The sequence below is a fragment of the Saccopteryx leptura genome, chromosome 1 (assembly GCF_036850995.1).
Source record: "Saccopteryx leptura isolate mSacLep1 chromosome 1, mSacLep1_pri_phased_curated, whole genome shotgun sequence".
In the NCBI taxonomy this organism is placed as follows: domain Eukaryota; kingdom Metazoa; phylum Chordata; class Mammalia; order Chiroptera; family Emballonuridae; genus Saccopteryx; species Saccopteryx leptura.
Genome location: NC_089503.1, coordinates 275,407,482 through 275,419,886, shown reverse-complemented (window position 1 = coordinate 275,419,886; position 12,405 = coordinate 275,407,482). Strand labels below are relative to the sequence as shown.

General features: G+C 41.5%; 1 protein-coding gene across 4 annotated transcripts in view; it reads right to left on the bottom strand.

Moving 5' to 3' along the window:
* BCAT1 (branched chain amino acid transaminase 1) overlaps positions 1 to 12,405 on the bottom strand; it is a 118,257-nt gene that overhangs the window by 71,529 nt on the left and 34,323 nt on the right. Inside the window, exons 1-2 of one of the 4 annotated variants that reach the window (XM_066354369.1) lie at positions 5,548 to 5,734; positions 4,398 to 4,469 (exon numbers count right to left, since the gene is read on the bottom strand). In XM_066354369.1, the coding sequence (XP_066210466.1) occupies positions 4,398 to 4,469; positions 5,548 to 5,589 (114 nt within the window). In that variant the 5' untranslated portion in view covers positions 5,590 to 5,734. Of the gene's footprint in view, positions 1 to 4,397; positions 4,470 to 4,551; positions 4,874 to 4,894; positions 5,262 to 5,547; positions 5,735 to 12,405 lie in introns of those variants that run through there. The other 3 variants (XM_066354379.1, XM_066354393.1, XM_066354388.1) reach the window with 3 other exon arrangements.

Sequence of the window (12,405 nt, the reverse complement as noted above, 5' to 3'; positions counted from 1 at the left end):
TTCATTTGACTCTATAAATTCCTTTTAATCAATATGAAAAATAGGGAAACAGGAGTCATGTTTCTTTATTGTGTTGGCCAAACTCATTTAGAACAGTAACTGTTATACATATCACTTGTGTCTGATTAATTCAGTTCTAAACTTTACAGAACTTGGATTGATCTTCATGGTTTGGAAACTGACATAATAGACTGCTACATTTTTTACTTTTTTTTAGAGAGAGGCAGGAAGAGAGACATTGAGCTGCTCCTGTATGTGCCCTGACCCAGGAATCAAACCGGCAATCTCTGTGCTCTGGGAGGACACTCCAACCAACCGAGCCATCTAGCCAGGGCTTTTTCTCTTTCTTCTTCAGAGAGAGAGGGAAGAGGGGAGGTAACCATTCATCTGTTGTCCCACTCAGTCATGCATTCATTGGTTGCTTTCCCTGGGTGCCTTGACCAGGGAATCTAACCTTGTAACCTTGTTATTTGGGGAGGATGCTCTTAACCTAGACTGAGCTAACCAACCAGAGCCAGTTTTCACTTTTCTAAAAAAACTGTACTTATTATATTTCATAAAAGACCTTTTTGTTGTTACAAACACAGAGTCAATGTTAAGAATGATCATAGCCCAGTATATAATTTTTACTTTACTGAATGTGCTCTTTAAAATACCCCTGGATCACCCGTAGTGAGCCATTGACCCAGAGAGTTGTCAACTTAGTTAAGAACAAAACAGAGATATTGAATAATATGTATTTTTTGTTGTTGTTTGTTTGTTTTGTATTTTTCTGAAGTGAGAAGCGGGGAGACAGACAGACTCCCGCATGCACCCAACTGGGATCCACCTGGCAAGCCCACTAGGGGGCGATGCTCTGCCCATCTGGGGCTATTGCTCCATTGTAACTGGAGCCATTCTAAAGCCTGAGGCAGAGGCCATGGAGCCATCCTCAGCGCCCAGGCCAACTTTGCTCCAATGGAGCTTTGGCTGCGGGAGGGGAAAAGAGAAACAGAGAGAAAGGAAAGGAGGAAGAGTAGAGAAGCAGATGGGCGCTTCTCCTGTGTGCTCTGGCTGGAAATCAAACCCGGGACTTCCACACGGCGGGCTGATGCTCTACTACTGAACCAATAGGCCAGGGCTGAATAACATGTTTTTATGTTCAACATAGTGTCCTTGTAGTAAGAACTTGCTAAAATTAGTTAAGTTCCTAGAAACTGAATATAAATTATTACATTACCACATACTAGTTCTATTTTGATAAAGCACTATATTAAGACATGCAATTTCTTAATGATGTGAACAGCAACCCTCTAACTTCCTGATTTGTACATAAGGATTGTCCTGTATGCAGTTTTTCTAAGCCACTGTTTGATGGCTTCAGAATTTCATCAAGAAATCCAATTACCCTTTATTTGAGAAAATTCCTGCATTTCTGGAAACAAAAAATAACAACTGTTAACCCGAGTTCAAAGAGAAATTACCTAAGAATACTAAATTTAAACAAGTAAGTGATACAGTTGAATGAGGTTGACAAGTTAACAATATTAACAAAAGGTGTGTTATTGGTCTAAGTAGGCATGAAATACAGTTCTAAGGTAAAAAAATCATTAGCATAAAAGAAACATTTTATAAACAATTTTTATCAGTGTTCTTTAGAAACCAATTTTTTTTTATACATTTTCTTTCTAAAGATGAATAAAAAATTATTCATAAAATGATACTTTCTCCTGCACAACTAATCTGTCTCTTCCGGGTGCCCATGTTCCCTGCTGACTTCAAGTCAGTATGTTTCATACCAAATGCTTGTGGAAGAATCTGGAAGGCCACCATAACTGGACTGCAAAATGACAAGAGATACTGAAATAGAACAGGACATTTTAAACAACAATTTCCCGGCTCAAAACACATGTTTGGGTAACCATTTGCTCGGAAACAGGGAAGCCCATAGCAGGCTAGCGCAACTTGGTGGAGAGCGGCTGAGGGCGGGAGGAACCAGCAGTCTGGCACCAGCCCAGGCTCACCATTGGACACTGCACCTGCCCGTCTCTGCATGGGCCACACACTTCCGCTTTCAAAGACTATCTCTGCATCACAAATGTATCAGAACTTATATAATTTTGTTCTATAATAAATGCTTTTCCCTCCACTCTGTTTGGAAGGTGTTAGGTGCTCTGTTCTTTATTATAAGAGACACTTGAAAACTAATAAGGAGGTATGGGAGAATTACAGAGTTAGAGTGCTGTATTTCGTGGAGATGGGTAAAGCAGGGGGAATGAAAGAAAGAGACAGCTGACCTTTTCAAAACAAAGCAAACTCTGGAGTTCACAAAAAGATTTCATGGCATTCCCCAGTAGTAGGCATCTCATTGCCGGGCCCTGATAGAAAACTGCATTCTCCCTGTAAAATGACTGCTTCGAAATGGGGGAGGGGTTGCAATATGGAAACTATCCAGGATTCCCAAAGCATCATTTAAAAAGTATAAATGGGGTAAATCAAGAAAGAGATTAAAAAATACGTCAAAAGCAAAGACGGCCTTATAAAATCTACCATTTTCTCAAGTTATCAAGTTTTTCATCTGCCTCATCACACAGGCACTATGAATACAACCACCATTAGAACACATTTTGATACAAAAATTCAAGTGGTCAAGGTCAACATGCCCCACCCCAACAACTAAAATCTAATACGTAGAGGTCTAAATTAACAAATAAAAAAATTATCTGCTTTGTAAATTTTTTACTTTGCAAAAAAAAAATAAAAATCATTGCATGTATTAAGGTATAAAGCAGGCGTCCCCAAACTACGGCCCGCAGGCCGTATGTGGCCCCTTGAGGCCATTTATCTGGCCCCTTGCCGCTCTTCCGGAAGGGGCACCTCTTTCACTGGTGGTCAGTGAGAGGAGCACTGTATGTGGCAGCCCTCCAACGGTCTCAGGGACAGTGAACTGGCCCCCTGTGTAAAAAGTTTGGGCACCCCTGGAGAGTGCACTCCCCCTCCTGGGAGCACATCCACACCTTTCTCCTCCCCCCTTCTCCAACACGGTTCCTAAACTCTAAGGCACCCACAAAACGTGACCAGAAGAGCAACTGGCAGCAGCAGATCGCAGGCTAACCCCCTGAACCTGTCTCCAAGGCCCCCTTTTTTCTGACTTTCCAGTGAGCCATCAGCAACTCACTTCTTTTCTGTAACATTTCTAGTAATGTTATAGTCCTGCCTAGTTTCTCACCTGTTGCTTCTTCTATCCTAGACCCGTCCTTGTTTCACTGTCTCCAGCTTTAATAAATGTACTCTAAAAAGGGGGAGAGGGCATAGAAAGGTATAAAGACCCTTTGGGAAAAACTGTACTTATCTATACCTTCTGAGGAATTAATTTACTGTATAAGATGACCCTTAGAGGTTATCAAGTAGGAGTCCCTTCTATCTCATTCTTTAAGGATCCTATGTTAATATCTAAGTCCCACAAGATGTATTATTAGATTTTAGTCATTATAGACTAACAAAAGCAGATTGGCTACAATGTTACAAGAGATATTACCTTTCAAGGATCAGGAATAATATAGACAAATAAAATTCACAAATTTATTTTAGTGAGGAAATTATTATATCATATTGTTTGTTTTTTAAAAAATCCTGAAAGTAGAGGCCTTATCTTGACTATATCTTTTGATTTTCAATGCCTAGCATGGTCCATGGTACTTAGTAAGACCTGGATGTGTGTGTAAAACTGACGTGTCAAGTTTCACGCCCTCTCTGAACTCTGCCAGGATGTGACATCATTAGGACACTCTGTGCTACAAACAACAATTGACAGTGACTGAAACAGACAGCAGGAGAGCAAAATCAGGCTTAAAGAAGTAAATACCTCCTTGGTTGGGGAGGGACAGAGGAGGTGGAGGGGGAGGTGGAAATAATGATCTATAAAGAGAATAATAACTTACACTTGTATTTTATTGATTCTCAAAGTACTTTTACAAGATTCTCAGGAGTTGCTCACTATTCCTCTGTAAAGTATGAGATTTACGACATAAACCCGTAAGTCAGAAAGAAAGAAAATACAACTCTTTTACAATATTAGGTGCTGCTTAAAGAGAAAAATCCTGAGTTTAACATTTTCCACAGATGGAGTGAGGCTTATATTTATTATACAATTAGATGAACCTTTCGGTGAATATTTACAAATTGATTACTTTCCCAGAAAAAGTTATGGTTTTTAAAATACAATAAGCAATTAACTGCCAGGTAGTCTTAGATGTGATGAATGTACTACTGCTCCCCAAAATATTTTTTGTCTTAAGAGTGGAATTTAAAATGCATATCACCATGTCAAACTACTGTATAACTGCCCCAAATGTCAACAAGAAAAGAATTCATTCGGTTGAACTGTCGTTTCACTTTATCTCTGGCACATAATTTACCTTGAAAGTTCTCATGACCGCATCTGATCCAGCTTCTCTGGTACAATCTTCCAAGCATCCATTATTGCAGTCCTTAAAAAAAAATAAAAAGAATTAAACCCATTATGTCAAACCAGGTAGGTAACTGGGGCCTGGGGTAATCAATATTACTCACCATTATAACGTGTGCTCTGCCGCCCGTACTCAAGCAGGAAAAGGAGGATGCAACACCCAAGCACAGCCCCAAAGGAGAGCGTCCTGAGAACGGGGCCCTTCACTTCCCACCCTGCCTGAGGTCTTAGCTGATTTTTGTCCTCCACCGCTGGCTTAAAACAGACTGCTTAAAACCCAGGTTCCCCTACAGAGCCACAGTTCACCAGCAAAGAACAAGATGGTAATTGTCTCCCTTATATCCGAGCAGATAAGTCTAGACTAGGATTTTAAGCCATTTATAGAAAAATCTCACAGGCAGGCTCAAGCCTCGTGATCCCATCAATCACTGGCACACAATAGCAAACCTGGAAGAGGAATGGGGCGGAGAATGGACCATTTTCTCCCCGGGCAGGTTCCTCCGATGCAGGCGCAGGGACAATGAACCCCACACACCAAGGACAAAACCACATGTAATTGGGGGGTAATTTAAAAGATATTTAGGGACACAATGGAAGAAAGATGAATTAGGAAAAGATGCAGACCTGAAAAAAAATAAAAAGAAACAGCCTAATCTGTAAACTACGGGAGTGGGGGAAGAAAGGGATCCAAGGAGTCAGAAGGCTGCGGGCAAAATATTTCTGGGTGGCGAAGGCACGCAGGATGTGGCTGTCAGTTCTGGCAGCTCAGAAATCCCGCTCCCGCCTCCTTCGCCAAAGCTGCTTCCATGGCGACCCGCACGTCCCGGCTGTGGTGGTGCGCACAGCGCTCTGCTGGGTCACTGTGGGGGCGCTTTACACTTGGCTGGCGGGGCCTCTCCGAGGCAGAGTTGGCAGGCTGGGACCTTAGATTTCAGGCAGGGCTGCGGGGACAGGGGCCGACTTGGTGGAGGCGGAACTGCGGGGCAAGGGGAAGCAGGATGTTGCGGGCAGGGGCAGCAATGCGCCCGGCCAGGCCCGCTTGCTTCCGAGACCCGGAGTCTAATCCGCCTTCATTTCTCAAACGCCGGGGCCCCAGGTACCTGGTGAACGAGGGCTGCAGTGGCGCGGGGCAGGCTGGCCATGGGGAGGCTCGGGAAGCGCGCAGATGCGGAGAGTGGATGCGAACGCAGGCGGCGCGGCCAGACTCGAGCGCACCGACTGTGTGGCGAGGACCGCCACCGCCCCGGGCCCAGCGCAAGGGCCAGACGAACGGAACCACGCAGCCCCTCCAGCATCTCTGAAGGAGGAGCCTCTACCCGTCTGGTCCCTCCTCAATCTGGAAAATCAAAGCCCTAGTCCCTGCCACCGGGTCTCTCCGGCTGGGGCACAAGGAATGCGAGTCACCAGGGGGCACTTCACGAGGATCCTTATTTATTAAACAACTCATGAGTAAGCAGCAGGGACATGGTCCTCGGATAAGGCGAAGGCAACCTCAGGGAAATATATTTACATAGGGCAGATTTTCTGCTGACAAACCGACAAAAGGCAGCACCGCCATCCCCACCACCTCCCCGTTCCTGGTCTCCTTGCTATACCCCTGCAAGTTTGCAACCCGATTTGGACAGTTGTGCGTGGGCTCTTGTCTGCCACCAACTCGCATGTACAAACTAAGTCGGATTGGTAACTTGAGGTGTTGCGAGGCTAACGGTCTACATTCCATTAGAGCTGTGTCTACTCAGAAACCTCGACGCCCCTTTGATCTACCTAGTTAGTCATCATTTTCAGGCAAAACACACCATCAGAAGCTCCCAATGAAACTGACAGTTTTCTGATATAGGTCTGTGATAGCAAGATAGAAAGAGGTCTGGGAAAGTGATGTTTGAAATACGACTGGAATAGAAAAAGAATGAAAGAAATGCATACTACTGGAATAAGAAGAGAAAAGAAAGATTGTAATACCTATTGTCTCCTCTGATGTGTTCCTCCTCCCCACCCCACCCCCCACCCCGTAGTAGGGCAACGTCAGATTAAATTAAGGACCCTTCAAAAAGGCTTTTAACCTAGCGTGCGGAGGACCCGGGTTCGATTCCCGGCCAGGGCACACAGGAGACGCGCCCATTTGCTTCTCCACCCCTCCGCCGCGCTTTCCTCTCTGTCTCTCTCGTCCCCTCCCGCAGCCAAGGCTCCATTGGAGCAAAAGATGGCCCGGGCGCTGGGCGTGGCTCTGTGGCCTCTGCCTCAGGCGCTGGAGTGGCTCTGGTCGCAACATGGCGACGCCCAGGATGGGCAGAGCATCGCCCCCCTGGTGGGCAGAGCGTCGCCCCCTGGTGGGCGTGCCGGGTGGATCCCGGTCGGGCGCATGCGGGAGTCTGTCTGACTGTCTCTCCCCGTTTCCAGCTTCAGAAAAATGAAAAAAAAAAAAAAAAAAAAGGTTTTTAAGTCAATAGGAAGTGGTGACTTAGGCTGGCTTGAACTGGGGAGGGGAGAAGGGCAATTTAGTCTGGTTTTAGAATATTTTCTACAGTCCTAAAGATAATATAGCTGCAATCTTATCAGAAAACAACATTCCTTTCCTCCATACCCCCCTCCCTTCAAACAAGGCTCAGAAAAGCCTCTTTTACTGGGGTGGAGTCCCAACCTCCAAATACCATGCAGCCCAGGCGGGTCACGTCATCAGAGTGCCTCAAGAAAACTGGAGTCCCTTTCAAAAGAAATTTCAAATCAATCTTAAATTAAAAATAAGGGCTACGTGAACTTTAGAGCTACTTGTTTGAGACTCCTACCCCAAGTTTAAGAATAAGAAACCCTTAGTTGAAGAATTATAAACAACTCATTCCTTATTTGCATTCAAAAGGTTGATTTAAATGTCTACACTAGACATCCATTCAGAGCCTGTTACTGTTTTACAGGTAGTGACTACACACCTTCAATTTTCTTGCAATTTTAAAATTTACCTGATATTCCTCCCTTTTCATTCAAGAGAGCATATATAATACAAGAATGGTGGTATGAAAGAACGACCACAGTACCACGCTACCTTTCCTCCCTTTCAGAGCCCAAATCTGTGAAAGTGGCATCTGTATTAACTTTCCAATTTCCTCCCCCTTCAAGTGACTATAGTGTGACTTCTGTCCAATTATTCTACCTACACAAGGTTCCTAATAGCCTATGTTTTGCTTAACTCAATGGTTTTATTGTGCATTTCCTTGCTGCATCTATATGCTAATGGCTAATTTTTCATTCTACCTCTTTCCTGAGCAGTAAGTACTTGATAGTTTTTAAAAAAACTGTCTAAAATAGTCTGATATATGTGACAAATGTGAAGGCACTGGGCTAGCAGCTGGAGAGGCAGTGTGAGCCTCCCTCCTTCCTGCTATCATGCTCTTCAGCCAGGTAGAAAAATGATACTTATCATTAAACTAATGATAAGTTAACTAACATGAGATAGTTAACTAATCTCACAAAGGTAAAATTGCAAATGTAACAAGTGAGACCTATGCTTTAAGAGCCTCTAATTATGAAATGTGACAGACACAGAAAGGCCTGAAAACGCTTTCCAGCAAGGTATATCTAAACAAAGATCTGGAGGATTAAAAAAGAAAATTATTATAGGAAGAAGGGGTGAAAAACATCTAGAATAAAATAAATTTCAGGCCAAAAGGACATCTCTGAGAAGGGAAGGGGCGTGGTGACTGCAAGGGCCCTAAAGGGAGCCCAGACTGGGGTAGAGACACACAGAGGGCGCTCAGTCCCCGGGGCGACTAGCAGGGCAGATGGTGTAGTGCCTTCTAAGGAGAGTTAAAGGATAAGTTTCACCCAAAAAAGGTAAAACCATGACTTTCATATAGATATAAAATGAACTTGTATTATAGAGTTGTTTCTGGAGTTCATTTAGTGAAGGTATTACGAGACAGATGTTAAAACTGACTCCAAGAACAAATATATTGCTGGATCTCGACTAGTGAAATGAAAGTGTTTTTTTCCTTATACCTTACTCTACCTCTCCCACCCACCCCCAGCAATCACCACGCTGTTACCTGTGTCCACGAGTTTTTTTCCCTTTTTTCTTTTTCTTTTTGCTCAATCCTTCCTCCACCACCAGCCCTTTGCTAATGGCTTAAATCTGGCTTCTTCCACAGTAGGGGAGAATAATTAATTAAACTTCAGAATTTAATGCATATTTGCAACAAGAATTACTTTGTGTTTTTATCAGCTATCTATAAAATTACTCAAAAAAATTAAACAATGTGAAAATACAATGAGGGACCTGTGGAATCTTAAAAACAAGAAGAAAACATTGAGAAACAAACTCACAGATAGAAAACAAACTGATGATGGCCAGAGAGGAGGGAGGTTGGAGACAGGGTAAAAAAGGTCAAAGGGGTTGGAAGTACAGATTGCCAGTTACAAAAATAGTAACCAGGATGTAAAGTACAATTTTAGAAAATAGAGTCAATAATAAAACTATAGATGGTGTTAGATGGGTGCAAGACTTTGGATGATCACTTTATAAGGTATATAAACGTCTAATCACTATGTGGTATTTAAAAATGAATTTTTTAAAAAAAGGAAAACAACAAAAAGGTTATAATTAGGTAGGGAATGGGAGATAAAAGGTCGAGAGGATGGAGGCGCACTCTGGGTGCAGTTTGGAGGTAGGAGGGGCCTGCATGCGTGTTTGTGAGAAAGCTATTACAAAGTCCATATGAGATGATCCTACTGATAGCTTGGACTTGGCAGGTGGTAGGTGAAACAGATGTAGGGAAGCAGTCATGTTTTAGCAGTCTTTAGATAGAATGGATACGAGAAGGAATATGGGAGAGAGAGGTGCCCCGGCAGGCTCTTTGGATTCTGGCTTGATCTACTGTTTGGCAATATTACTAAGTAAAGTGGAACACTGAAAGGTAATGTCATTTGAGGGGATGAGCAGGAGTCTAGTTGGGGGCACACTAAGTTTTGAGGTATCTCTGAGACTGGCTGTTAGTTCAAGTGAGAGGTCTGGATTAGAGGTAAGCATTTGGATGAGTCACTAGTATGTAGGTAGATGCTGAAGCTATGGGTGTGAATGAGAATTTCTTATCTGTGTTTTAGTTTTCTCACCTATAAATAGGACAGTAGAAACACTTTGTGCTTGATAATTGGGATAGATGATCATAACATACCTAAAATACTTAATATCTTGTCTGGTCAGTCTTACTCTCCCATAAATGTAGGTAATGATCATCTATCCCAGTGAGAAAATAATTTCTGAAAGAGCCAAATACTAAATATTTTAGGCCTTTAGGGCCATGTGGTCTCTGCTGCAACTACTTGACTTTTTTTCTACATCACAAAAGCATTCATAGACAATATGTAAAAACATGGTCATTACTGTGCATAAATAGAACAGAGTGAATTTAGCCAGTGGTGGTATGTAGATTGCTGACCCTACTGTAGGCAGTTGCCCTAGCTAGAAACATAAGGAGCATTTTTCATACCCAACCAAGTGTTCACCAAGTGATACATTCTAACTCCAAATATCCTAACAAAAACCTCGTCTCCAGCCATTATTACCACTACCCTATCCTAGTACTAAATAGTTTCCAAGTAACCTCTCTGCCTCCATACTTGCTTCTTTTTTATTCTTTTATTATTATTATTATTAATTTCAATGGGGTGATATTGATAAATCAGGGTACATATGTTCAGAAAAACATCTCCAGGTTATTTTACATTTGATTATGTTGAATACCCATCACACAAAGTCAAATTGTCTTCCGTCAAGCTTATATCTGGTTTTCTTTGTGCCCATCCCTTCCCACCCCCTCTACACCCCCAAACCCCCATAACCACCACCCTCATGTCCATGTCTCTGACTCTCATGTTAATGTCCCACCTATGTATGGAATCATGTAGTATTTAGTTTTTTCTGATTTACTTATTTCACTCAATATAATGTTATCAAGGTCCATCCATGTTGTTGTAAATGATCTGATGTCATCATTTCTTATGGCTGAGTAGTATTCCATAGTATATATGTACCAAAGCTTTTTAATCCACTCGTCCACTGATGGACACTTGAGCTATTTCCAGATCTTTGCTATTGTGAACAATGCTGCCATAAACATGGGGGTGCATTTCTCCTTTTGAAACAGTGCTATGGTGTTCTTGTGGTATATTCCTAAAAGTGGTATAGCTGGGTCAAAAGGCAGTTCAATTTTTTATTTTTTGAGGAATCTCCATACCGTTTTTCACAGTGGCTGCACCAGTCTGCATTCCCACCAACAGTGTAGGAGGGTTCCCTTTTCTCCGCATCCTCGCCAGCACTTATTCTGTGTTGTTTTGTTGATGAGCGCCATTCTGACTGGTGTGAAGTGATATCTCATTGTGGTTTTAATTTGCATTTCTCTAATGATTAGTGCTGTTGAGCATTTTTTCATATGCCTACTGACCATCTGTATGTCCTCTTTGGAGAAGTGTCTATTCATTTCTTTTGCCCATTTTTTAATTGGATTGTTTGTCTTCCTGGTGTTGAGTTTTACAAGTTCTTTATAAATTTTGGTTATTAACCCCTTATCAGATGTATTGTTGAATATGTTCTCCCATTGTGTGGTTTGTCTTTTTATTCTGTTCATATTGTCTTTAGCTATGCAAAAGCTTTTTAGTTTAATATAGTCTCATTTGTTTATCCTGTCTTTTATTTCACTTGTCTGCAGAGATAAATCAGCAAATATATTGCTGCGAGAGATATCAGAGAGCTTACTGCCTATGTTTTCTTCTAAGATGCTTATGGTTTCACAGCTTACATTTAAGTCTTTTATCCATTTTGAGTTTATTTTTGTAAATGGTGTAAGTTGGTGGTGTAGTTTCATTTTTTTGCAGGTAGCTGTCCAATTTTCCCAACACCCTTTGTTAAAGAGGTTGTCCTTACTGCATTGTATGCTCTTACCTCCTTTGTCAAATATCAGTTGTCCATAAAGATGTGGGTTTATTTCTGGGTTCTCTGTCCTGTTCCATTGATCTATATGCCTGTTCTTATGCCAGTACCAGGCTGTTTTGAGTACAATGGACTTGTAGTATAACTTGATATCAGGAAATGTGATACTTCCCACTTTATTCTTCCTTTTCAAGATTGCTGAGGCTATTCATGTTCTTTTTTGGTTCCATATAAAATTTTGGAATATGTGTTCTATATCTTTGAAGTATGTCATTGGTATTTTAATTGGTATTGCATTGAATTTATAAATTGTTTTGGGTAATATAGACATTTTAATGATGTTTACTCTTCCTAACCATGAGCACGGTATATGCTTCCACTTGTTTGTATCTTCCTTGATTTCTTTCATCAATGTTTTATAATTTTCTGAGTACTAGTCTTTAATCTCCTTGATTAAATTTACTCCTAGGTACTTTATTTTTTTGGTTGCAATAGCGAAGGGTATTGCTTCCTTAATTTCTCTTTCTGACAGTTCATTGTTGGTGTATAAAAATGGCTCTAATTTCTGAGTATTAATTTTATATCCTGCCACCTTGCTGAATTCATTTATCAGGTCCAGTAGTTTTCTGACTGAGACTTATGGTTTTCTATATACAATATCATATCATTTGCAAATAATGATAGTTTTACTTCTTCTTTTCCAATTTGGATGCCTTTTATTTCTTATTCTTGTCTGATTGCTGTGACTAAGACTTCCAGAACTATATATGTTGAATAAGAGTGGTGAAAAGGGGCACCCCTGCCTTGTTCCTAATCTTAAGAGAATTGCTTTTAATTTTTGTCCATTGAGTATGATGTTGGCTGTGGGTTTGTCATAGATGGCGTTTATCATGCTGAGGTATGTTCCCTGTATTCCCACTTTGCTGAGAGTTTTGATCATGAATGGGTGCTGGATTTTATCAAATGCTTTTTCTACATCTATTTAAATGATATTGTGGGTTTTTCTCCTTCCTTTTGTTTATGTGATGAATCACATTGATCA